The sequence below is a fragment of the Lagenorhynchus albirostris genome, chromosome 18, assembly GCF_949774975.1.
Source record: "Lagenorhynchus albirostris chromosome 18, mLagAlb1.1, whole genome shotgun sequence".
Classification (NCBI taxonomy): Eukaryota; Metazoa; Chordata; class Mammalia; order Artiodactyla; family Delphinidae; genus Lagenorhynchus; species Lagenorhynchus albirostris.
In genome coordinates, this window is record NC_083112.1 from 12,108,438 (window position 1) to 12,134,417 (window position 25,980).

Sequence of the window (25,980 nt, forward strand, 5' to 3'; positions counted from 1 at the left end):
TCTTTCTCTGAGGGATATAAATTCCTTAAATTGGTTTGTTTCTTTTTCCCAGATTGTGCTCTGTAATAGAACCTATTGAAATGCCTGCTAAAAAGACCAATGTTCAGGGCTTACCCTAGACCTACGAAATGAGGATCTCTGGGAGTAATGCCCAGAATGTATACTTTCAATAAATTATCCATGTGATTCTTATAGAGTTTGAAAATTAAAGAACCACTACTCGAAAGACTGACCAGCAGCTAAGGATGCAGCAGTGCTGGGCAGTAAAGGGAAGTTGGGAAGTAGAGGAGCCAACCCTCTTTCCTGTTTGTGGCACAGTATCAGAGATACTAAGCTTGACTTGGCCTGAACAAGCTAATCTAGGAAACAAGACATGCACTGCCAAATGTGAGTAGTGACAGTAAAGCACTGAAAGATTACTCAATTTATTGCTGGGGAACCCTCTGCAGGGCTGCACGGTGTGAGCCATCAAGCTCTGATAAAGAGCACAGTGCTCCCTTAGCTCTGTAACCTAACTACCTAACTAGAGATTAATGAAGAGGCCTGGAGGGCCAGGTCAGAACCTGAGAAATAGCTATTGCTCATCAGAGGTGAAACAGCCGGATTAGCCTTAACTTTTAGTTATTTGGTATGCTTAAAACAGATTCTAGCCTTCCAGAAAGGCTACAGATCTTTGCAGGACACACCTGGAAATTCCTGATACATTAGGGAGCCTCTACATTCTTTTTCTGGTGGACACAAACAGAAGGGGCTAGAAAATGTACACCCAGCTAGCCCAAGGGAAGTAAAGGTTCTGTGCTTTTTATTAGAAGCTTTAACCCCCTGCAGAAGCCCCTGCTTTCTGGGCAGGTACAAAGAACCACAAAATTCTGCGAGAGCTTTAAGAAGGTACCAGAAGATTCACAACTGTGTAACAGCAGAGCTAAATAAGTCAAACAGATTGCACATCTCTGGGCCTTACCCTTGCCCTTATTCCTTCCAAATAGATTAAGGTTAATCTCACAACAGACTTGTTTTAATGAAATTTTACTTCTCCTTTATCAAGGGAAGGAAGGAAGAGAACTAACACGCTGCTCACTCTGTCAGCCACTATGCTTTTGGCTTGACATATCTCTAGTAGTCTGCATGACAACCTTACAAGAGAGTTCAACTAACTCTATTTTACAGATGAGGAAATTAAGCCTCAGAGAGATGAACTAACTTCCTTAGTGTCCCATAGTTTGAATTTGAACCAGAACAGTTTAATTCCAGAAGCCATGTTTCCATGGCTTACACTCACTCCATTTTCTCACCCCTACTTTCCTCTGCACCACTTCTTTCCCCCAATATCCTCTCTTCTGGTTAGCACTTGCTTACGTCCTTCGCCTCTGAATAATTTGCCCAAACTATGGACCATGCGCTCTATCCTACCCTGCACCAGAAGTTTCCTGGAGAATATCCTTTTGCTGATCATTCATAAACCTTCTCCTCCCTTGGCTTCTGGGATGCCACTCTTGCCCACTTCTCCCCCTCATCCTTTTTCAATATTTTTCCTTCTCATTGATCTTCACTGAATTACCTTAAATGTTAGTATTTCCCAGGGTTCAATCCTCAATCCTATTTGTGAGACTATATATTTTTGCCTGAGCAATCTTTAAACTTTCATGACTTCAAGTGACACTGATGACTCCATGGCCTCTATTTCCAGAGAGACAACGTTCTGCAGTCTAAAACTATTTCCAGTTGCTGACTGACCACTGGTATCTGTGTAATACATACAAACCTAAGTCATTTCTTATTATCCCCACCAGTTCTGATTTCTAGAGCCCTGCTCCTTTTAATCCACAAAGTTATTCAAGCTTAACCATCCTCAAATCCTCTCCCACTCTCACCCGAGTATCTAGATACGTATAAAATCCACATTCCTCAACATCTCTTCAATCTGTCACCTCTGCTCCATCCCCATATACTACTGTCCAAGCTGAAAAACACCTTCCCTTAGATTATTACAAGAGCATCCTAACTGGTTTTCCTGCTTCAAGTCTCACCCATCCCTGGGGAGTCCTGGGGGGTGGGGTAGGAGATGACTTTAAAACTGTATACAAAATACTTCAGTAGCTTCCCATCACATATAAAAAGTTCACACTCCCTAACATGGATACAAAATCCTTTATTATGTAGTCCTTGCATGTATTTCCAAGCTCATCTCCCATCACCTCTCTTATTTATTCCTGACATACTGAGCTAACTGTAGACCTGGGGTGTCTTTAGATAGATCGATCCAGAGTGACGTTATCTTTATTTGAAAATTTGAATATGTGCATATCTCGTGATCTAACTCCGCTATAAGTGTGCTAGAGCAGTGGTTCTCAAACTTCTGTGTGTATTCGAGTTAGCTGGAGAACTAATAAAGACTGCAGAGGTAGCAAGCTGGATAAAGAATGGGGCTGAACTTTATATTTTTATGAAGTTCTCCAGGTGATTCTGTTACTATGGAAGTTTGAGGACCACTGCCCTAAAGCAAGAGCCAGCAAATTACAGCCTGGACACCAAATCTGGCTGCGGCCTGTTTTTGTAAAGGAAGATGTGTTAGAACACAGCAGTGAAAATGTGTAGTTGCAAGGGAGATGGGGTGACCTATAAAGCTGAAAATATTTACTCTCTAGCCTTTGCAGAAAAGTTAGCAAAGTCCAGAGGAACACTCTGTACTCAGAGACATTTATAAGGATGTTCACCTTGGCAATGTTTGTCATAGTGAGATTTTGAAAAGTCTTCAATGTACTGAAATAGAGGAATGAATATATAAATTAGGATATATACATCTAATGGAATACTATACAGCAGATAAAATTTACTAGATCTTTATGTATTAACATGGATAGAATAAAAAAATTAGAAGAATGCCACATACAGCATGATTTTTTTATATGAATGTTTAGACACAATATATGTAGAAAGGTATTTTATTATTTTTGTGTGTGTGTGGTATGCGGGCCTCTCACTGTTGAGGCCTCTCCTGTTGCGGAGCACAGGCTCCAGACGCGCAGGCTCAGCGGCCATGGCTCACGGGCCCAGCTGCTCCGCGGCATGTGGGATCTTCCCAGACCGGGGCACGGACCTGCGTCCCCTGCATCGGCAGGCGGACTCTCAACCACTGTGCCACCAGGGAAGCCCTAGAAAGGTATTTTAAAATAAACTGGAATGGCATATACTAAATCCAAGATCATCTTGCCTTGACTCTATAAAGTATTTTCATTAAAAAAGTTGAGGTCAAAAAGTGACAAAAATCCAAAGATTTGCAAATACTACAATATATTTTTTGCCATATTGTCCTCTGTGGGTTTTGTTGTATTTAAAATTGAAACCAGAAATACCCTAAACTATTTAACTATAGGGGAAAGTAATTGAACATTAATAATCCAATGCAATGGAATATAATGTAGCCCTTAAAAATGTACATGAAGAAAACATAAGAAATAATTGATTTAATTGTCCATGGTGAACATACCAATAGAATACAAAATTGTCCATGAAGTAAGGTTACAATTACATATTTTTTTTAAAAGTGCAGTCCTTTTTTTAATTCCTTTTTTCCCCTTTTGGTTGTCTTATCTATTGAGTTGTTCCTTTTAATCAATATATATACATACCAAAAATTACTAAGAAGACAACAGTTGATGTGTTTAACTTAATACTTTTCTTCTCTTTTATTTTCCAAATAATACTAAATAAATACATATTACCTTAAAATGAAATGTGGTGATAGAGCTTGTGTGTGGCAGATGGAACTGACTGCACATCCAATGTCCATCGTCCCCTTCGTCCTACTATGCTCAGTTAAAACACTACAAATCTCAGCCTTCCTTGCAAACATGGGTGGCCAGGTGATAAAGTTCTAACCAATGAGATGTACAGGGAAACTGCTGGGTGCAGCTCGTTAAGAGGAAGCTGACTTGACTAGCTTTCACCTTTCCCTTTTCCCTTCTCCTACGTCTTTCCTTGAATGAGACTGTGAAGCAAGTGAGAAGCCATCTTGTGAGCATGGGGACAAAGCCACTCATTAAAGGACGGCAGAGTGGAAAGTCAGGAGGAGTCTGGATTCCTGAAGGCATTATAGAGCCACTGCACCAACCCTGGACTGCATACCTTCCACCTTTCCTGTTACATGAGGAAAAGCTCCAAAATACCTTACTTGTTTAAGCCTTTCTCCTATATGCAGCCAAACATAACCCTTAACTGAGACATCTTGCTAAAATTAAAGTTTAACAAATTATATCACTGTAAGGCACTTTAAAGTTTATCTAAGCATACTGCCTTCAGATGAGAAAAGCAATCTTCAGAAAGGTTGAAGGCTTGAAGCCCATCTGTATCCAAACAAGGACTAGAACCCCACTCTCACTTAAGTAAATACTTTTTTCTAAAATATTAAAATCAAGTCCACTTTAGTGGTCCAGGTTGAAAATAACTTATTGGATGTTTCATATTTCTTTTTCTAATGAGAACATTTAAAGAAATTAGACATGCACAGGTCAAAAACCAGTGCTCATCCTTCTGTTGCTCATAAGCAAAGCTGCACTTTGAAGTTACTCAAAATCAGTATTCAAACTAACTGACATCAGTTTCTTAAGTATGTGGGTTCAGGTTACTCCTAAAGACTAAGCAATCTACAACAAGGATAGAGAGTCAGTAAATTTACAAATAGCATTTGAAGTCATACTCTGTCCCACAAAACAACTAATTTAGGCCCTTTTCTCTGATTATCAACCTAACAGAAAACCAAAAATGTTTGTATTACACAAATGGTACATGTCTGAATCTCACAAATATTGTCTCTGATATAAAGAATAAGACTATTGCTTTTGTCCTCGGAAAAGAGAGATTTCTTTCCTATCCTGGATATAGGATTTTTGGATCCCCAATGCTTTTTGCTCAGTAGTTGGCTACTTCCATCACCAACTCCCTGGTTAGATTCCTAATCCCTGCTCTTCAGACAAACGCCCCGTGGATTCCACTGTGTAAGAAAACCCAGGTACTCAGGGTATCTGCCCAGAGAATAGAGAGGACCAGCTCTTTAAGAGCCTGAACTTTCCTTCTGCTTAGTATGTGGCCCCACTCTTGGTTCTTCTAACATTTCTTTTGTTCTTTACTGAAGAGAAATGTAATTCTCTGCCTCCAGATCTAAACCTCTTAGAGAAAGACATTTTCTTCAAGAATAACACAAATTCATCAAGGGAAATAAGTGTATTTTTGTGAACATGAATAAATTACAGAGTCTGAGGTAGCAATGAGGAAACTGATTAAATGCTTCTTAGATATGCTACAGAGTCTTCTCCCATGTCACACCAGCACTTGTTGCTACCCTCCAGGAGGCTAGATACCCCGTTTCTTGAGCTATGACTGGGGGTAGGCTGTCAAGAAGCAGGAAGCCAGAATATATTATATTCTGTAGGTAGAACTTGACATTTTATATTCTGTAGGTAGTAATAAAATTCTACCTACAGTTAAGAAACACTAAGCTTAAAAGAGCCCTTGCAGCAATTTCTAAATACCACAAGATGGAGCTATGACTCCATGGCAGAGGACAAAACTTCACCACTTTTCCAACAACAAAAAAACACACGTTATTTTCCTGACTTTCCAACACACAGACATAAGGGTATTTCTGGGTTGTAAATAACAGAGAGGTCTGCAAAAAAGTTAATTTCTCCCTCAATTCATTAACAAAAATACAAGATTTTTCTATGTCTTTCAAGGTTTGCAGTTATTCAAAGAGCGCTCTCCATAAATGCCCAGGGCTTCTGTGAATACAGCAGGCAGCTTAGTGCTCTACCTACAGCTACTGAGAAACACATTATTTCTGATCAGCAGTATCAAACGGCTGTTGGTATAGCAGAGTTAAATGGCAGAGGTTTAAGAGGGAGAGACTCTGACTCCACATTTCCAGACTGTGTGAAACTGAGTAAATCATTCAATCTCTTTAAGCTTAGAATCACATGTATTAAAATAACAATATAAAATTGTATGTCATGGGGTTTGTTGCAAGACTGAAATAATGTACATAAGTTAATTTTCATATTACATATGTTTAATTTAGGACAAGTTATTATAATTATTAGTGTAATATTAAGTCCTGCCAATTTAGCTGAGTATTGTATTTTCATTTTCATGCAAAGTACCCTTGGTTTATTTATGAGATTTCCATGTTTTTCTGAGTATTCTTGAAATAAAAATTCAGAAAGAGTTCAACATAAGTCATGCTTTGGGCCTCCTCTACATTAAAAAAAATGTTAACAAATATTTGAATGAATGAAAAACAAATGAATACTCTTTGTAAAGTAGAAAACATAAATTCATTTATCGGAGATTTAAATTACTTCTCAAAAGAAGAAAGATGTCACTAGGGCAACCAAAAGAAAAAGTAGGTGAAGCAGCCCAGTGCGGTTACAGGGTAATTTATGGGTTCTAGGAACTAGAATGGAACTGCTTTAGATGGGTATGAGAGAGGTATTTCTGAGTTAAACAGGCTCTTTCAGGTTGTAAGGAATAGACACTCAGGTTTCCCCCCAGCCTGACCACTGAGATCCTTTCACTTCTATTTTGTTTGTACCTGCAACAGAATCCCTGCCCAGCTTTGTACAGGAGAGACCAAGCTGAAGGCCTTGTTTATAGGATTCTTTACATCACAGGAAAGCTCCACTGAACAAGATATTTTATTTGGACCTTGTCACAGTCTTTAAACTTTTGTTTGAAATCTGTCTGGGGAAAAGTACACATAATTTCCTTCAATTATTCCTTTTGTTTCAACATCTTTTACTCACCACTGGCATCCATTCATAGACACGAATAGAAGACAGTCTGTCTACAATAAAGCAAATATGAGCAACTGATGTTTTATCAATTTTAACTCCACTTATAAAACATATATATAGGCACTTCTGTACCTGAAGGATTTCCACAGATTTTTTCCATTTTCTCTTTGAGAGAAACAATCTGCTTTTCTAGTTGGTCATTCAATTCAAGTTGTGTCTCATAACGGGTTTTCCATTCACCACCTAAGTGAAGAGGTGGGGACGGTCAAGCTCACTTCACCACCTCTCATTTATTCATTAAAACATTAATTAGCTCAGTCCTACCCCATTACTATACTGGACTTTATTAGTAACACAGATGCACTGGAGGGAACTCATGTCTAAGCGTGCATTCTCCATTACACAGGATCTGTGCAGACACCAGACTCACCTATTCCCACCCAGCCGGCCTCACTGTCACTATTGTGATTCCTGGTCTTCTTACTCTCCACCCGCTTTTGTCTTTAGTTCCTTGTGTATCCTTATAAGGAATTCTATTAGAGGAAATATCAGGAACATGTTTCTTTCCTTGGAACTTGAAATATCCATATATTACAGCCTAAGGAGTACTAGCCTCCCGTCCAATGTCATATTCATTTTTTTCCTTTGCAAAAGAATTCTGAAGTCTGTTCAACAACTACCAATTATGTGTTTGCTGTGTTAAAAGCACACAATACCTTACACATATAAACTAATTTAATCCTCATTTACAAAAACTTACCCATTTTACAGATGAGAAAAACAAGGTTCAGAGATGTCAAATAACAGTATTAAGATGACAAAGTAATAAATGGGGAACTGGGGTTTCAACCAATTTGTTCTGACTTGAAAGTGTGTCCTCTTAACCGCTATGCTATGGTAACACTCTTTACCTTCGGCTACCTATTCAGGTATCTTCTCTTATCCGTAAGCAGTTTTCTTTCACTAAATCCCTTTGGCTACTGAGGCCAAAACATTTGTCTTCTTGCTCTGGGAGGAGGAGGAGGATGCAGCCTAGAATTAAAACCTCCTTTTCGGCTCCAAGGCCCAAAGCTAATTTTTTTTTTTTTTTTTGAGTCTTGAAAGTCACACTTTGTAGAGAGAAAAAATGGTGTTTCTAAACTTTAAATGCTCTTTGCACATATGGGGCAACTTCTGCTACACAATGGCTGATGGAGGAGTCTAAGCAGAAAGACTTACTAGCTCACACCACTGCCAACCTCCACAACCTTAACACAACCGTGCCCTCACTCTCATTTCTAATCAGATGTGGTCTACCAAAGAGAGGGACAGGAATGCCCTTCCAAACCGAAGTCCAAAGTCATTAATCCAAATGCTTAACAAGTGGATGGAGACCCACAAAACTGGAGATTGATAAAATTTTTGCTTTCTTTTCACATACCAGCATTGCCCCCCCACCCACAAATTTGGTCAGCTTCCTGCTGTCAACTGTTTTCTTTTTCTGAAAAAGGACCACACTGAGTTTGACTTTCCCTGCCACACTTTGTTCTGTGATAAGCCAGAAGTACTGATTTCATACTGAGGTTTGTAATTTTTACAAAATTTTTGAGAAATAGTTTTTCATCTGTCTTTAAAATGCAGTAATGTTTAAATTATGCTTTCAAGTGGGAATAAGATTAGCAATTCAAAATAGCAAGTTTCTGGAATAATCTTGATACTAAGGAATGTTCAGAGCCATCTAAAACCAGCCCAGGTAAGAGATGTGGTGCTCTCATTAGATGGTCACAATAAATGTGACCCTAAAAAAGATGATCCTTGACCTTGAGCACCACAGCAGCCAACCTATCAAGGCCTAAGATGTACTTAATTATCAAAATACAGATTGTGAGGATAAAAATTTAGCAGAAACATTTGTGTCTCTTGGGAGAAAAAATACCCTGAGCAGTAACTCCATGAAACCACTGCTTTTGCAGTAATTCTAAAAACAAACAAAAAACAAGCACTGTACCTTTGAAGGGAAAAATTAAATTGCTTTGCAGTCTCAAAGAGGGATCTTGGCTAGAATCACTACAGTGAAAAACAAAATCAAACCAAAAATTGAAAAATTCTAGAAATATGCTTCATGGTCAAAATTGACCTTAAAAGAGGAAGTTCATAAAGCAAGAGAATATTAGGTGGAGGCTCATATTTCAGATATGGACATTTTTTCCCAAAGAGAGATAGCACGTTAACAAAAACAAAACAAACAAAGCCCAACTAAACAACAATGCCAAATAATTATTTTTAAATTGTTAAGAAGAACACAGTTGAACTGATTGAAACTTGACCCTACATGGACATTCATGTTTGTGTTGTTCACTATATTTATGATTACAGTGATGGAGTTATATTAACTTGAAAAGACTTTGTAAAGTAAGAAAATGTTAACAAGGAAAGGAAAGAGACTACTATGTGGGACTGTATGAGGCACTAGGGATTCTAAAATAAAATAGACACAATTCCTGCCGTCAATCAGCAGTAGGAGAAGTTGGGAGGGGTGGGGAGTACAGAAACATAGCCAGAACATTTAAGAAATTTTTGGTTAATTGGTTGTAATGGTACACAAAGAAAGATATCCAATCTGGAAGGTGACAGAAGGGAATCAGAAATGGGGAGGTCAAGATTGAAGAGGGACAGAAAATGCTTCTTGGAGGGAATAACACCTGTTCTAAGCCAGAGAGGGTAAAAAAGAATATTCAAACAGCAAGAACTGCATGAACAAAAATGCCAACATGTACAAAAAGGGGGCACGGTGCAAAGACTATCTCTTTGAGTAAAGTTGCCCCCCAGCAAATTTTCAGAAGACTCCATGAGGAAAAACATCCCCAAATTAAGACAAGTGGGTTTAAGCCATGTCTCCACCAGTTTATTTCTGTGATCCTGAGCAAGTTACATTTCCTGTGCCTCAATTTCTCAACTGTAAAATAAGGATAATTAAAGTTCCTACACTATAGGATATTGACAGGATTAATTAAAACATGTGAAGGCTTAAAGCAGTGCAGGGCACACAGAAATTGCTATAAAACTTAGTTGTTTTTGTTATTATTATTTTTATCATCATAAGAAATTTACTGCAAAAATTTTTCCCCAAAGGGTAGTACTACACTGCTATCAGTAATGTATAAAGTTCCTATTTCACTTATAAAAAAAATCTCTACTTCTTTTATAGGCAACAAATTTCTTTGACTTAAAAACAAGTTGGATATTTTCCCATATTCACGAGTTGTCTCTGTGTCCTACTCATATTTATCTACTGGGAACTTAGTGTTTTCTAACTGAATTGCAGAGGACATAGATGTGGTGAAAATATAAACCTTTTGTCCATCATTTTGGCTACCAATGTCTTTCCCAGATTACTGTTTGACTTCTCATATTGGTCTTTTTTCCTTTAAATCAAGAGAAGCTATTTTCACAAGGGAAGTCAAACATAAACATGTTTTCCTCAGTGATTTATTGCTCTTTAAGAAAGGCCTTCTTTATCCATAAACAAATATACATTCATCTATATTTTCTTGGTTCATTTTAAAGTATTTAAATCTTTAAATTTTAAATATTTAATAATTTTAAATATTAAATCTATCTGCAAGGTTTTATTTTAGAGTAAGTTTTATTTATTTGGCTGCCCCAGGTCATAGTTGCGGCATGCGAACTCTTAGCTGCGGCATGTGGGCTCTGGTTCCCTGACCAGGGATGGAACCCGGGCCCCATGCATTAGGAGCACAGAGTCTTAGCCACTGGACCACCAGGGAAGTCCCCCCAGAAGTTTTGAGAATTAAGTATACAGTGAAGATCTAAAGGGATTATTTTTCTAAATATTATACCAATTTTCCAAATGGAATTTATTGAATAATTCATCACTTTAAAAGAAGCTCATGTTTTTTTCTCTTTTTTTGGCAGTGCCATGCAGCATGCAGAATCCTAGTTCCCTGACCAGGGATCAAACCCATGCCCCCTGCATTGGAAGCACGGAGTCTCAACCACTGGATGGCCAGGGAAGTCCCTCTTTTAGCTCTTTTAAAGCTCTGTGTGGTGACACAGATTCCAATAAAACATTACTGGTAATTGGCTCTTTGGTTCCAGTTCTCTGCCCAGAAGCCCTTTCCCAAACTTGGGCAGGCAGGCTAAAGTTGTTCTTTCTTGATGGTGGGAAGGGGAAGACAGTAATTAGAAAGTGATAGCTTCATGATTTTTATGGAATGTTTGTGTCCCTCTAAAATTCATATGTTGAAGCCCTAACCCCATGTGACTTTAGTTGGAGGTGGGGTCTGTGAGAAAGTGATAAAAGTTAAATGAGATCATAAGGGTGGGGCCATAATCCAATAGGGCTGCTGCCCTTATAAAAAAAGGAAGAGGCACCATAGCTTGTTCTGCCTGCCATGTGAGAACACAATGAGAAGGTTGTCATCTCCAAGGCAGGAAATGGGTCCGCACTAGAGGCCAAATCGGCTGGCACCTTGATCTTGGACTTCCAGGATCTAGAACTATAAGAAAATAAATTTCTGTTGTTTAAGCCACGCAGTCTTACAGTACTTTGTTATGACAGCCCGAGCAGACTAAAACAATGATCATTTGGTACTTTCCTATTTCAATGTCTGGTGCAGTTTTTGTAATAATCTATTTCCCACAAGTCTCATAAATGAAAATTATTTTCTCCTTTTTTTCATAGATAACTGAAAACATATTTTAATTAACTTAGTAACCTGGCCCTGAATTTCACACTAGTACAACGTTTTAATAAATTAGAATCTCTTTCTGTTATGGACTGAACTGTGTCTGCTTCCTCCCCCCAAATTCATATGTTGAAGTCCTATGCTCCCAGTACTCAGATGTGACTGTATTTAGAGATAGGACATTTAAAAAGCTCATTATGGTTAAATGAGATCATATGCTTAGCCCTAATCCAATATGACTGATTTCATTATAAGAAGAAATTAGGACACAAACAGGTACAGAGGAAGACCATGTGAAGACACAGAAAGAAAGCCCTCAGAAGAAACCAACCCTGTGAACATCACACCCTTGGACTTGTAGTCTCCAGAACTGTGAGAAAATAAGTTTCTGTGGTTCAACTCAGCCTGCCTGTGGTACATTGATATGGAAGCTCTAGCAAACTAATATACTACCTATTTTGTTTTACTGATTTGTTTTCAGTTTTAATGACTTTAGCTTTATTATATATTGTAGGAGTCCCGTCAACTCCCCAAAATTTCTTATCAGTTATCCCTGTCTATTTATTCATCTCATTAACTTTAGAGTCAGTTATTGAAGTTAAGAAAAAACAGCTCTGTGTTTTAATAAGAATTACATATCAATAAATTAATTTGAAAAGAATGAGCACATTTATAACACCCAATTCTCCTATATAGGAAAAGTCTACGTCCCCATTATAAAACCTTAATAATAAATTTCCCAATTTCATTTCACTTTAGGGTTTCTCTCCAGTATGAAATCCCTTATGTTGAACAAGGTGAGAATTCCGTTTTTTTCATTTTTTTTTAAAACATCTTTATTGGAGTATAATTGCTTTACAGTGGTGTGTTAGTTTCTGTTTTATAACAAAGTGAATCACTTATACATACACATATATCCCCATACCTCTTCCTCCTTGTGTCTCCCTCCCTCCCATCCTCCCTATCCCACCCCTCTAGGTGGTCACAAAGCACTGAGCTGACCTCCCTGTGCTATGTGGTTGCTTCCCACTAGCTATCTATTTTACATTTGGTAGTGTATATATGTCCATCCAACTCTCTCACTTTGTCCCAGCTTACCCTTCCCCCTCCCTGTATCCTCAAGTATATTCTCTTGTAGGTCTGCGTCTTTATTCCCATCTTGCTCCTAGGTTATTCATGACATTTTTTTTTTTTTTTTTTAGATTCCATATATATGTGTTAGCATACGGTACTGGTTTTTCTCTTTCTGACTTAATTCACTTTGTATGACAGACTCTAGGTCCATCCACCTCACTACAAATAAGTCAATTTCATTTCTTTTTATGACTAAGAAATATTCCATTGCACATATGTGCCACATCTTCTTTATCCATTCATCTGTCGATGGACACTTAGGTTGCTTCAATGTCCTGCCTATTGTAAATAGAGCTGCAATGAACATTGTGGTACATGATTCTTTTTGAATTATGGTTTTCTCAGGGTATATGCCCAGTAGTGGGATTGCTGGGTCCTATAGTAGTTCTATTTTTAGTATTTTAAGGAACCTCCATACTGTTCTCCATAGTGGCTGTATCAATTTACATTCCCACCAACAGTGCAAGAAGGTTCTCTTTTCTCCACACCCTCTCCAGCATTTACTGTTTCTAGATTTTTTGATGATGGACATTCTGACTGGTGTGAGATGATATGTCATTGTAGTTTTGATTTGCATTTCTCTAATGATTAATGATGTTGCGCATTCTTTCATGTGTTTGTTGGCAGTCTGTATATCTTCTTTGGAGAAATGTCTATTTAGGTCTTCTGCCCATTTTTGGATTGGGTTGTTTGTTTTTTTGATATTGAGCTGCATGAGCTGCTTGTAAATTTTGGAGATTAATCCTTTGTCAGTTGCTTCATTTGCAAATAATTTCTCCCATTCTGAGGGTTGTCTTTTCGTCTTGTTTATGGCTTCCTTTGCTGTACAAAAGCTTTGAAGTTTCATTAGGTCCCATTTGTTTATTTTTGTTTTTACTTCTGCTTCTCTAGGAGATGGGTCAAAAAGGATCTTGCTGTGATTTATGTCATAGAGTGTTCTGCCTACGTTTTCCTCTAACAGTTTGATAGTGTCTGGCCTTACATTTAGGTCTTTAATCCATTTTGAGTTTATTTTTGTGTATGGTGTTAGGGAGTGTTCTAATTTCATTCTTTTACATGTAGTTGTCCAGTTTTCCCAGCACCACTTATTGAAGAGGCTGTCTTTTCTCCACTGTATATTCTTACCTACTTTATCAAAGATAACGTGACCTTATGTGCATGGGTTTATCTCTGGGCTTTCTATCCTGTTCCATTGATCTATATTTCTGTTTCTGTGCCAGTATCATACTCTCTTGATTACTGTAGCTTTGTAGTATAGCCTGAAGTCAGGGAGCCTGATTCCTCCAGCTCCGTTTTTCTTTCTCAAAATTGCTTTGGCTATTCGGGGTCTTTTGTGTTTCCATATATATTGTGAAATTTTTTGTTCTAGTTCTGTGAAAAATGCCAGTGGTAGCTTGATAGGGATTGCACTGAGTCTGTAGATTGCTGTGGGTAGTATAGTTGTTTTCACAGTGTTGATTCTCCCAATCCAAGAACATGGTATATCTCTCCATCTATTTGTATCATTAATTTCTTTCATCAGTGTCTTATAATTTCCTGCATACGGGTCTTTTGTCTCCTTAGGTAGGTTTACTCCTAGGTATTTTATTCGTTTTGATGCAATGGTAAATGGGAGTGTTTCCTTAATTTCTCTTCCAGATTTTTCATCATTAGGGTATAAGAATGCAAAAGATTTCTGTGCATTAATTTTGTATACTGCTACTTTACTAAATTCATTGATTAGCTCTAGTAGTTTTCTGGTAGCATCTTTAGGATACTCTATGTATAGTATCATGTCATCTGCAAACAGTGACAGTTTACTTCTCCTTTTCCGATTTAGATTCCTTTTATTTCTTTTTCTTCTCTGATTGCTATGCCTAAAACTTCCAAAACTATTGAATAAGAGTGGTGAGAGTGGGCAACCTTGTCTTGTTCCTGATCTTAGTGGTCATGGTTTCAGTTTTTCACCATTGAGGACAATGTTGGCTGTGGGTTTGTCATATATGGCCTTTATTATGTTGAGGTAAGTTCCCTCTATGCCTACTTTCTGCAGGGTTTTTATCATAAATGGGTGTTGAATTTTGTCGAAAGCTTTCTCTGCATCTATTGAGATGATCATATGGTTTTTCTCCTTCAGTGTGTTAATATGGTGTATCACATTGATTGATTTGCATATATTGAAAAATCCTTGCATTCCTGGGATAAACCCCCCTTGATCATGGTGTATGATCCTTTTAATGTGCTGTTGGATTCTGTTTGCTAGTATTTTGTTGAGGATTTTTGCATCTATATTCATCAGTGATATTGGCCTGTAGTTTTCTTTCTTTGTGACATCCTTGTCTGGTTTTGGTATCAGGGTGATGGCAGCCTTGTAGAATGAGTTTGGGAGTGTTCCTCCCTCTGCTATATTTTGGAAGAGTTTGAGAAGGACAGCTGTTAGCTCTTCTCTAAATGTTTGATAGAATTCGCCTGTGAAGCACCATCTGGTCCTGGACTTTTATTTGTTGGAAGATTTTTATAATCAGTTTCAATTTCAGTGTTTGTGATTGGTCTGTTCATATTTTCTACTTCTTCCTGGTTCGGTCTCATAAGGTTGTGCATTTCTAAGAATTTGTCCATTTCTTCCAGGTTGTCCACTTTACGGGCATATAGTCGCTTGTAGTAATCTCTCATGATCCTTTGTACTTCTGCAGTGTCAGTTGTTACTTCTTTTTCATTTCTAATTCTACTGATTTGAGTCTTCTCCCTTTTTTTCTTGATGAGTCTGGCTAATGGTTTATCAATTTTGTTTATCTTCTCAAAGAACCAGCTTGTAGTTTTATTGATCTTTGCTGTCATTTCCTTCATTTCTTTTTCATTTATGTCTAATCTGATCTTTATGATTTCTTTCCTTCTGCTAATTTTGGAGGGTTTTTGTTCTTCTTTCTCTAATTGCTTTAGGTGTAAGGTTAGGTTGTTTATTTGAGATGTTTCTTCTTTCTTAAGGTAGGATTGTATTGCTATAAACTTCCCTCTTAGAACTGCTTTTGCTGCATCCCATAGGTTTTGGGTCATCGTGTTTTCATTGTCATTTGTTTCTAGGTATTTTTTGATTTCCTCTTTGATTTCTTCAGTGATCTCTTGGTTATTAAGTAGTGTATTGTTTAGCCTCCATGTGTTTGTATTTTTTACAGTTTTTTTCCTGTAATTGATATATAGTCTCATAGTGTTGTGGTTGGAAAAGATACTTCATAGGATATAAGTTTTCTTAAATTTACCAAGGCTTGATTTGTGACCCAAGATGTGATCTATCCTGGAGAATGTTCCATGAGCACTTGAGAAGAATGTGTATTTGGTTGTTTTTGGATGGAATGTCCTATAAATATCAATTAAGTCCATCTCGTTTAATGTATCATTTAAAGCTTGCGTTTCCTTATTTATTTTCATTTTGCATGATCTGTCCATTGGTGAAAGTCCCCTACTATGACTGTGTTACTGCCAATTTCCCCTTTTATGGCGGTTAGTATTTACCTTATGTATTGAGGTGCTCCTATGTTGGGTGCATAAATATTTACAATTGTTATATCTTCTTCTTGGATTGATGCCTTGATCATAATATAGTGTCCTTCTTTGTCTCTTCTAATAGTCCTTATTTTGAAGTCTATTTTGTCTGATATGAGAATTGCTACTCCAGCTTTCTTTTGATTTCCATGGAATATCTTTTTCCATCCCCTCACTTTCAGTCTGTATGTGTCCATAGGTCTGAAGTGGGTCTCTTGTAGCCAGCATATATACGGGTCTCGTTTTTGTATCCATTCAGCCAGTCTTGTCTTTTGGCTGGAGCATTTAATCCATTTACATTTAAGGTAATTATCGATATGTATGTTCCTATTACCATTTTCTTAACTGTTTTGAGTTTGTTATTGTAGGTCTTTTCCTTCTCTTTTGTTTCCTGCCTAGAGAAGTTCCTTTAGCATTTGTTGTAAAATTGGTTTGGTGGTGCTGAATTCTCTTAGCTTCTGCTTGTCTGTAAAGGTTTTAATTTCTCCATCAAATCTGAATGAGATTCTTGCTGGGTAGAGTAATCTTGGTTGTAGGTTTTTCTCCTTCATCACTTTAAATATGTCCTGCCACTCCCTTCTGGCTTGCAGAGTTTCTGCTGAAAGATCAGCTGTTAACCTTATGGGGATTCCCTTGTGTGTTATTTGTCGTTTTTCCCTTGTTGCTTTTAATATTTTTTCTTTGTATTTAATTTTTGATAGTTTGATTAATGTGTCTTGGTGTGTTTCTCCTTGGTTTATCCTGTATGGGACTCTCTGTGCTTCCTGGATTTGATTAACTATTTCCTTTCCCATATTATGGAAGTTTTCAACTATAATCTCTTCAAATATTTTCAGTCCCTTTTTCTCTTCTTCTTCTGGGACCCCTATAATTCGAATGTTAGTGCATTTAATGTTGTCCCAGAGGTCTCTGAGACTGTCCTCAATTCTTTTCATTCTTTTTTCTTTGTTGTGCTCTGCAGTAGTTATTTCCACTATTTTATCTTCCAGGTCACTTATCCGTTCTTCTGCCTTATTCTGCTATTGATACCTGCTAGAGAATTTTAAATTTCATTTATTGTGTTGTTCATCACTGTGTTTGCTCTTTAGTTCTTCTAGGTACTTGTTAAATGTTTCTTGTATTTTCTCCATTCTATTTCCAAGATTTTGGATCATCTTTACTATCATTATTCTGAATTCTTTTTCAGGTAGACTGCCTATTTCCTCTTCATTTATTAGGTCTCGTGGGTTTTTACCTTGCTCCTTCATCTGCTATGTGTTTTTCTGTCTTCTCATTTTGCTTAACTTACTGTGTTTGGGGTATCCTTTTCGCAGGCTGCAGGTTCGTAGTTCCCATTGTTTTTGGTGTCTGCTCCAACTGGCTAAGGTTGGTTCAGTGGGTTGTGTAGGCTTCCTGGTGGAGGGGACTAGTGCCTGTGTTCTGGTGGATGAGGCTGGATCTTGTCTTTCTGGTGGGCAGGTCCACGTCTGGTGGTGTGTTTTGGGGTGTCTGTGGCCTTATTATGATTTTAAGCAGCCTCTCTGCTAATGGGTAGGGTTGGGTTCCTTTATTTCTGGTTGTTTGGCATAGGGTGTCCAGCACTGTAGCTTGCTGGTCGTTGAGTGGAGCTGAGTCTTGGCATTGAGATGGAGATCTCTGGGAGATTTTTGCTGGTTGATATTACGTGGAGCTGGGAGGTCTCTTGTGGACCAATGTCCTGAACTTGGCTCACCCACCTCAGAGGCATACCCCTGATGCCTGGCTGGAGCACCAAGAGCCTGTCATCCACATGGCTCAGAATAAAAGGGATGAAAAAGAAAGGAAGAAAGAAAGAAGAAGATAAAATTAAATTAAAAAGTTATTAAAATAAAAAATAATTATTAAAAAAAATTTAAAATTAAAAAAAAGCAGCCAAACCAAAAAACAAATCCACCAATGATAACAAGTGCTAAAAACTATACTAAAAAAACAAAAACAAACAAACAAAAAAAAACGGATAGACCAAACCCTAGGACAAATGGTAAAAGCAAAACTATATAGACAAAATCACACACAGAAGTATACACATACACACTCACCAAAAGAGAAAAAGGGGAAAAAAAATATATATATATATTGTTGCTCCCAAATCCACGTCCTCAATTTGGGATGATTCATTGTCTATTCAGGTATCCCACAGATGCAGGGTACATCAAGTTTATTGCGGACAAGGATGAGAATTCTTGCTGAATGGTTATTATTCCATTATAGTCATAGTGTTCTGCTATCTCTTCATATAAGTCCTGAATATTTCTTATCAAGGGTATTGTCAGACATTTTATGATTCAGGCTGGAATTGTTGTGCAATCATTAAAAAAACCCTATTTTCTAACTGGCTATTGCTAGTGTCTTGGTTTTTTTTTAATAAAAATTTCTTCCACTTCTGTATCCAACCATTTTCTAATTTTTTAGTATATTATACATAATATATATATATATAAACTAATATATAATATATAATATACATATATAAACTAATATAGTAGTTTTTCAGTTGATCCTCTGGAAAGTTCTGGATATCAAATTATAAAAGTTAAAAATTATAATAATTTTATATCTTCCTAATAGCTATAATGCTTATTTCTGTTTCATATTTTATTGCTTGACTGGACCCTTCAAAACAATATTAAATTTTAATGGTGGCTGGAGGCATCTTTGCTTTTTTCCAGAAATGGTAATGCCTCTAATGTTTCATCATTAAGTGTTATTCCAGTTCAAGATAAATAGAAATATATTTTTTTAATAAAACATTGAATTTTATCAAAACCTTTTTTAGCATTTACTGAGACGAGTTTTAAAAAACTATTTGATCTACTAATACATTACTTAATAGCCAAAGAGTTTTTAACTAGAAACCAGCCTATAAATGAAGACTCAAAGGGAGCTTAAAGGAAAGGTCTGGGATGGAGATGTAAATCTGTATGTTATCAGTATACAGATGGCATTTCATACCATATGACCAGAGGGGATCTCCTAAATAGTGGGTGCATGTATCAAAGAAAAGTCAGAGGACTGAGCCCTGAGGCACTCCAAGTTTTTAGAACTCAGGAAGATGAAGAGAAGTGAGGAGTGGCCAGTAGGTATGAAGAAAACCAAGATAGCGTGGTGTCCCAGAAGCCAAGTGAGCAACGGGTTTCAATGATGAAGGTGATCAGTTCTGGCAGTGCTGCTAATGTCAAGATGAGTACTGAGAGATGACACTGGATTTTGCAAATTGAAAGTCACTGGTGACCTTGATAAGAGCAGTTTCAGTTGATCAGAGGCGAAACTTCTGATTGGAGTGAGTCCAAGAGAGAATAAGACAATCATGCTTGTGCTGGGCAAATCCCGCCCATTTCTATGCCTAGATGAGCAATGTCCCAGAACCTCAGTAAATCAAGGCTCTCTTCTCCAGATGAAAAAACTTTAGAAGCAAACTTAAGAAACTTAAGTGGAAAGACATAGAGGCTGAGTTTGGGATCTGATGGCAAAATGCCTGGATCCCAATTCCAGATCTATCCCTACCCACCTCTATAGCCTTGAGAAAGACATTCAGAATCCCTGAATCTCAGTTTTTCATCTATAAAATGAGGTGATACTGTTTTCAAAGGGTAGTGTGAGGTTTCAATTTTTTGAAATGCACTTAAACCCCTAGACCAATACTGATTCTTCTCACTTTTTTAGGTCTCCTGGACATTTTCTTTCCTGTTTTTTGTCTTGTGGCCAAGCTTTAAGATGGTAAAATTCAGATTTACTTAAAACATAAACCACTCGTTTTGAATATAGTTTCCTATGAATCCTAAAGGGCTTCAAAAGGCCACTATGCAAATGTGAAGCCCTTTGAAGTTTGTTCTGCTTGCTGCTTTGCCTAAAAATTAATCCTGTTACAAAACAGGTAGATTAAATATGAATAAACAGGTAAGAGTGTAAATAAAAAAACGATTCTGTTGAAATATTTTGCTGTACACAGAGCAGTGAAAAGTGAAAGGGGTTAATGGTAGAAGGGGAAACATGGGGCCAAAGAAGGGTTGCTATCTGTTTTTTAGATAAAATAAACTCGGCATGTTTGTGTGCTGTTAGAGATGATTCAGTGGAGCAGGGAAAACGGTGCAGCAAAGAGAGAGGACAATCAATTGCTGGAGTGATATCCTGGAGGAGGTGAGAGTAATGGCATCTGTTGTACAAGTGGAGGGATTGACATTAAATAGGAGTAACACAGAATATGCAGAGGAACAAGAGGGAAGTAAGAGGATGTGCAAAGATGCACGTATGTAGGTGGGTACCTTTCTTGGTAGAAACATGTGGAAATCCTCTTCTGATTGCTTCTTGGTTCTCCTTGAAAGAGGAAGGTAAGCTCATTCGCTGAGAGTGAGAAAGGAGAGAGGGGTAGCGAGATTTGAGTAGAGAGTGGAAAGTGTGAAAGAATTACCTAAACAGATGTATCCATGGTTATCACTTGTGCATTTATTTCTTTTATAATGTTAAACAATAATAAATTTATTTTAAAAACCCCTTTAATATTACCCCATTGCCTTCAGGATAAATACAAATTCATCAGAATCATATTAAAGACTATTCTTCATCTTCTTCATAAACTTTTATCTCATCTGTCACATTCCTGTTACAATCTATGTTCCACCCTTATCAGTTACTTAAGAGTTCTCCTCAAGAGGCATTATGTTTAATACTCCCTGTGGCAGACTATTTGCCAAAGATGACTGCAAGAATCCACTCCATTCCACATGTTCTTCTGCAATGTGACCTTGACAAGTAATTTTCTCCATTCCCTGAAATCTGTGACTGTTTTTTTTTTTTTTTTTTTTTTTGCAGTACACGGGCCCCTCTCACTGTTGTGGCCTCTCCTGTTGTGGAGCACAGGCTCCGGACGCACAGGCCCAGTGGCCGTGGCTCATGGGCCTAGCCGCTCCGCGGCACGTGGGATCTTCCTGGACCAGGGCACGAACCCATGTCCCCTGCATCGGCAGATGGACTCTCAACCACTGCACCACCAGGGAAGCCCATCTGTGACTGTTTTGACCAATAGAATATAATGGAAATGACGCTGCCAGTTCTGGGAGTAGCCCTTAACTGGACTGGCAGTTTCTGTCATGGTGTCTTTTGGAATGCTTGCTCTTGGGATACAGCCTCTTGGAACCCAGGCACCATGCTGTGAGAAGCAAAAGCTACAAAGCCATGTGTAGGTACTTCTGATGGGTGGTCCCAGCTGGGCTCCCAGCCAATACCCAGGATGAGTTACCAGCCATGTGGGTGAGTCATCTTGAAATGTCCAGCCCAGCTGAACCTTCAGATGACTGAGCACCAGACTACATCTGACTGCAATCACATGAGAGACCCCAATTAAGAACTGCCCAGATGAACCCAGTCAATCCACAGACTTGTGAGAGACAAATGTTATTTAGAACCCTAAACGATAGGCTGGTTGGCTATGCAGCAGTAGATAACCAGAACTACTGAGTGCCGATGTGGGGAGACAGCAGTTGTCATGGTAGTAGTGGTGGTGGGAGACAGGTGATTTAGGCTAAAATCATGGCTCTGCCACCCCCTGGCTCTGTGATCTTAGCAAGTTACTTAAATCCCTGAACTTCATTTTTCCATAAATGGGAATAATAATAACCACCTCACCTGACACAGTTCCTGGAGTTAGTTGATTCTGAAGAAGGGATAAAGGTTTCCGCCCTTCACCTTAGGTTTTAGCTTGGCCCACTGAGGAAAAACTTTCTCGCCTGCCATTTTACCTTATCTCTTTATACCCATATTCCAGCTCCTCCCCATGAGAAGAGCTGTTGATAATGCGACTTGCTGGGCTTACATTTTACTTGTGGGCATAGTTACTGCATTGTGTGTGTATCTGAGCATGATGTGTTTCGTCTGTAGTTAGATGGATGAGGAAATTCTAGCCAGCCTTGCCAGTGCAACTACTTGGTAAGTGTACTCACAGTCTGCCTCCACAGAGCCAGTTTATTAAGGATACAGACATGGAGACGTAGGAAGCTACTTCAGCCTTGGGACAAAGCAGTGTTCTCTAAGCAAGCTTTAACATAGCATTGGGTATTATGAAAAGTAGCATTATATTTGTCATATGGCTACTAATCCATTTTGTTCATGGCTTCCCCAACAGAAGAAAAGTATGAATGGGTTTAAGAAGCAAAGCCCACCCCCATAACCCTAATAAACTCCTACTGTTCTTTAGTAGTCAGTTCAACACTGCCTCCTCTGCCCTCATGCAAGGTGTGTTGGGTTCTGCTTACCTGAGTTGCCATTTCTCCTCATGCAGAACTTATATTACTTCTGCTCATATTTTAGTTTGACACTTCCTCCCAATAGTCAGTGAAACTCTTTAGAAAAGGGAAAAGAAAGGTCTTCCATTCAAAGTGTTGACATATGGCAGGATCTCAATCAATATTTGTGTAATAAATTAACATCTTACAGACATTATAAACTTTAAGGATATATGGGTATGTTCCTGTGTGTAGGTGTGTGTGATGAGTGTGTGTGTGCAACACTCGCCTGCCCCTCCCCCATTCTTTCAACACAAACAAATAGCCAAAACCTAGATAGGGATTTTAAGGTTATATCCCAAATCTAGCAGTTAAGATATAAAGGTTACTAATTGAGTTATATAGAAAACGTGTGATATTTTATTACTAAGGAAATAATGTATTTATCTCACATAACAAAGGTTTTGCTAATTGAAGAATGAACATTCCTAACTCGTAAGTAGACAAATAATTATAAAGCAATAGGTTTGACACTCTGAAATATGTTTTTAAAGCCTCTATATTAAATTATTATTAATGCTGCCAAAAAGCAATACGGAAATCTTGACACTATTATTCCAAATATGTAATTTAATGTACTATAGGTATCTTGGTAAAATGAACAATAGCTATACAGGAGTCATAAATAAAAATATTTACTTATATACCTTCATCGTCAGTATTGAGTTTGGCTTCCAGTTCCGCTATCTTGTGTCTTATTTCAAGCACTGAGCGTTGCACTGTATCCCTATTATTAAACACATTTTGTTAATTATGATTCAATTAAAAATAACATGAGAAAAATAATACACAGTAACCTACCACTACTTCAGGAACAACCTATCATGAAACATCACTTAGTGAAGGCCTGGTTGAGAATTAGTAATCAGGCGAACACAGGCTTCCGATTACCCGGGTCCAGAAGGACACCAAAATGCACTAAAGCTCAAAGCTCCCCATGTAACCACTTAAAACCCTTTATTCTTAAAGTTGGCCTCAAGAAGTCTGACAATTTTGGTTACCTGGTTTCTCAAAGCCCAGCAAAGGAGCTGCAAATTACTATAGACAGGAACAGCTAGGGCAACAGGTAACAACTGACAACCTGAAATAAAAAGGGAAAAAAAAGAAACACTAATAAAAAAAAAAAAACACATACACACACATAGCATTCCAGAGATTATCTATTTAGGACATCAGCAAGTGGCATAGTAGTTATCAAAATACGATGACAGAATCATTTATATTTCTGAATGCCTATTATGTTAAAGGCATTGTGCTAAGTACTGAAGATACTACGGTAAGTGAACAGAACAGTAATTGCAGCAGCTAACTTCCACTGAATGTTTATTACAAGCCAACGCTAAGTGCTTTACATACATTTCAGTCCTGGTACCAACCACATGATGTGTGAGATACCGATTTCTATGCCAGTCTTAGACTTGAGAAAACTGAGGCTTCAGAGGTTCATTAACTTGCGCAAGATCATGTACTTGCTGAGTGAGTGATAAGAGCTGGGATTTGAATTTGTGCAGGATTCCTCTAAAGGACTGGCTCCTACACTCTACTGCTTCAGGAAATACAGAACCTGTCCTCAGAGTGCTTACAGCTTAGTACCAGACCAAGAAATAACTGAGCAATTTAAAAAGTGTGGTTGGAGCTACGACAGAGGAAAGCACAGGAAGCTACAGGGTGACCCAAGAGAGCCTAGCCCTTCTGTGGCTTGCGGGTGGGGGTGGGGGTAGGGTATCTAAAAATATACTTAAAATGTTCCAAAGACTTAGTAAGAAGTACTGATATTGAGTACTTTAAGAAGTATATATAGTAGGGGCTTCATTTTTACCAAGTATCACCAATTCTTAAGCTCTTCTAAAGGGATGAAAAAGAAGCATAACTAAACGAAACCTTTGGAATTTGAAACAGAAACCCTGAACTTAGTGGAACATCACAAGCAAACACGTTTCAGAATTATAGTCTGTGCACACAGTACACTCCACCGGACTCGCTCCTGAAGGCAGAACCTCAAAACCTGCCTATTTATAATACCAAACGCAAGAGCTAAATGAATCTCTCCTATAAAGCACTGTTTTCAGATGTCACCAGTTCTGCCCGGGGATTAATGACACTGCAGGTGTCACCTCGGCCTCAGGGGCTTCGGCCTTGAGCCGCGGGGCTCACACAGGCGCAGGCCCTCGGCTTGGCGGCGCCGACGTGAACCCCACACCCGGCGGGGCGCGCGCCGCCCTCCGACTCACTTCAGGTGCCTTTCTTCCAGTAACTCCAGTTTAAGGCGGTCGGTGTTCATATCGTCGAAGGTGTCGCCTCTTCCTTCCTCCACCGTGTCAGATCAGAGGCCACCCACGCCCTTCCCTCACACGGCTTAGAACACGAGACCTGAGGGGACCCCCTGCAGCCGGGAGCGGTCAGGTTCTGTCAGCCGTAGTGGGGACGAACTGTCTCACGGTCCCTGCCTGGCGCCGTCCGGTGACGTCACAGGGCGGCGCCCGGGGGCGGGGCCAGGCTGGGACGCCCAGGGCCGCTCACACAGAAAGAGGGCTCTGTGCTGGGAAGTTTGGAATTGAATTAACTAGAAAGTAATGTAGTATCACGTTAGACCGACAGACTAATGTCCAAAAGAACCACCCAAATTTGTGGGCAAGAGATGATGTGAAGCATTCTGAGGAGTAAGTTCAATTAATAGCAATCGAGGGTTTATTTTATACAGAGTGATGTGTAAGAGATGCTAAGTACGTTCACTGCTTTCTGAGAACCTACGGTTTAACTGAAAAGTGATCTCTTGCCAGTGTGTCAGTAGTAACGTGGTGTGGCAAATCTTGTACTCCCAACTTTTGTGCCCAGCCTGAGGCAAGCTGTGGGGAGCAAGGTGCTGGTCACCTCTTAGACACTCACCGGTGTCTATTCTGTCTTGGTGGCTCCCTTCCTTCGTCCTCAGCGCGCGTTCTTAATTCTCTGATTGACTGGGGAGGTGGGGATGAGAGGGACCTGCGTGGCAGAGAGATAGTCATGCATTTTATATTCTCCCAAATCTTTCTGGTTCACACCTAAACCATAGCTTTTGAAATATCAAAAGCTAAGAACTGATGGTTTTGTTCTCTAGTTTCTCTGTAGAATCCCTGCTCCTTTAGGTCAGGAGGGTTAGGAATCCTCTCCACTTCTAATGCTGCTTCCAGGATCTCTACTCTTCCGTCCTCCTGTAAAAACTCACTCCTTATTTCATCTGGGTGTGACACCATCTACTTCTCCTTGCTTCACCCAGAGACTTAATAGTCACAACCTGTCTACTGACTTGGACAAAAAAAGTAGTTTTTCCACCATAGGTCTTATCTACAACCTCGCCCTTCAATATGCAACTCTCATCACTTTATCTCCACTCCACATCCACAGCTATATGCTGAACCCTGTCATCAGTGTGGCTTTAGTTCAAAAGCCTTAAATTTAAAAACTGCTGTATACCAAAGCCCCTTTTTCTGCTCCCAGCTCAGTTACTCCCTAAATAGCAACGTTTTAACTAGAGACATTATCTGTGGGGCTTCTTGAACATGCAAATGCTGGGACCCT

The 25,980-nt window shown here is 38.7% G+C and overlaps 1 protein-coding gene across 5 annotated transcripts in view; it reads right to left on the bottom strand.

Moving 5' to 3' along the window:
- SOHLH2 (spermatogenesis and oogenesis specific basic helix-loop-helix 2) overlaps positions 1-24,868 on the bottom strand; it is a 96,286-nt gene extending 71,418 nt beyond the window's left edge. For 4 of the 5 annotated variants that reach the window (XR_009536803.1, XM_060129297.1, XM_060129301.1 and 1 more), the window contains exons 1-5: positions 24,657-24,868; positions 23,427-23,506; positions 23,073-23,152; positions 6,798-6,838; positions 2,715-2,760 (exon numbers count right to left, since the gene is read on the bottom strand). Coding sequence is in view for 4 of the 5 variants with exons in the window: in XM_060129297.1 (XP_059985280.1) it covers positions 2,715-2,760; positions 6,798-6,838; positions 23,073-23,078 (93 nt within the window). In the remaining variant the exon portion in view is untranslated. The remainder of the gene's footprint in view (positions 1-2,714; positions 2,761-6,797; positions 6,839-23,072; positions 23,153-23,426; positions 23,507-24,656) is intronic. The other variant, XM_060129298.1, reaches the window with a different exon arrangement.
- Positions 24,869-25,980: the final 1,112 nt, after the last annotated feature.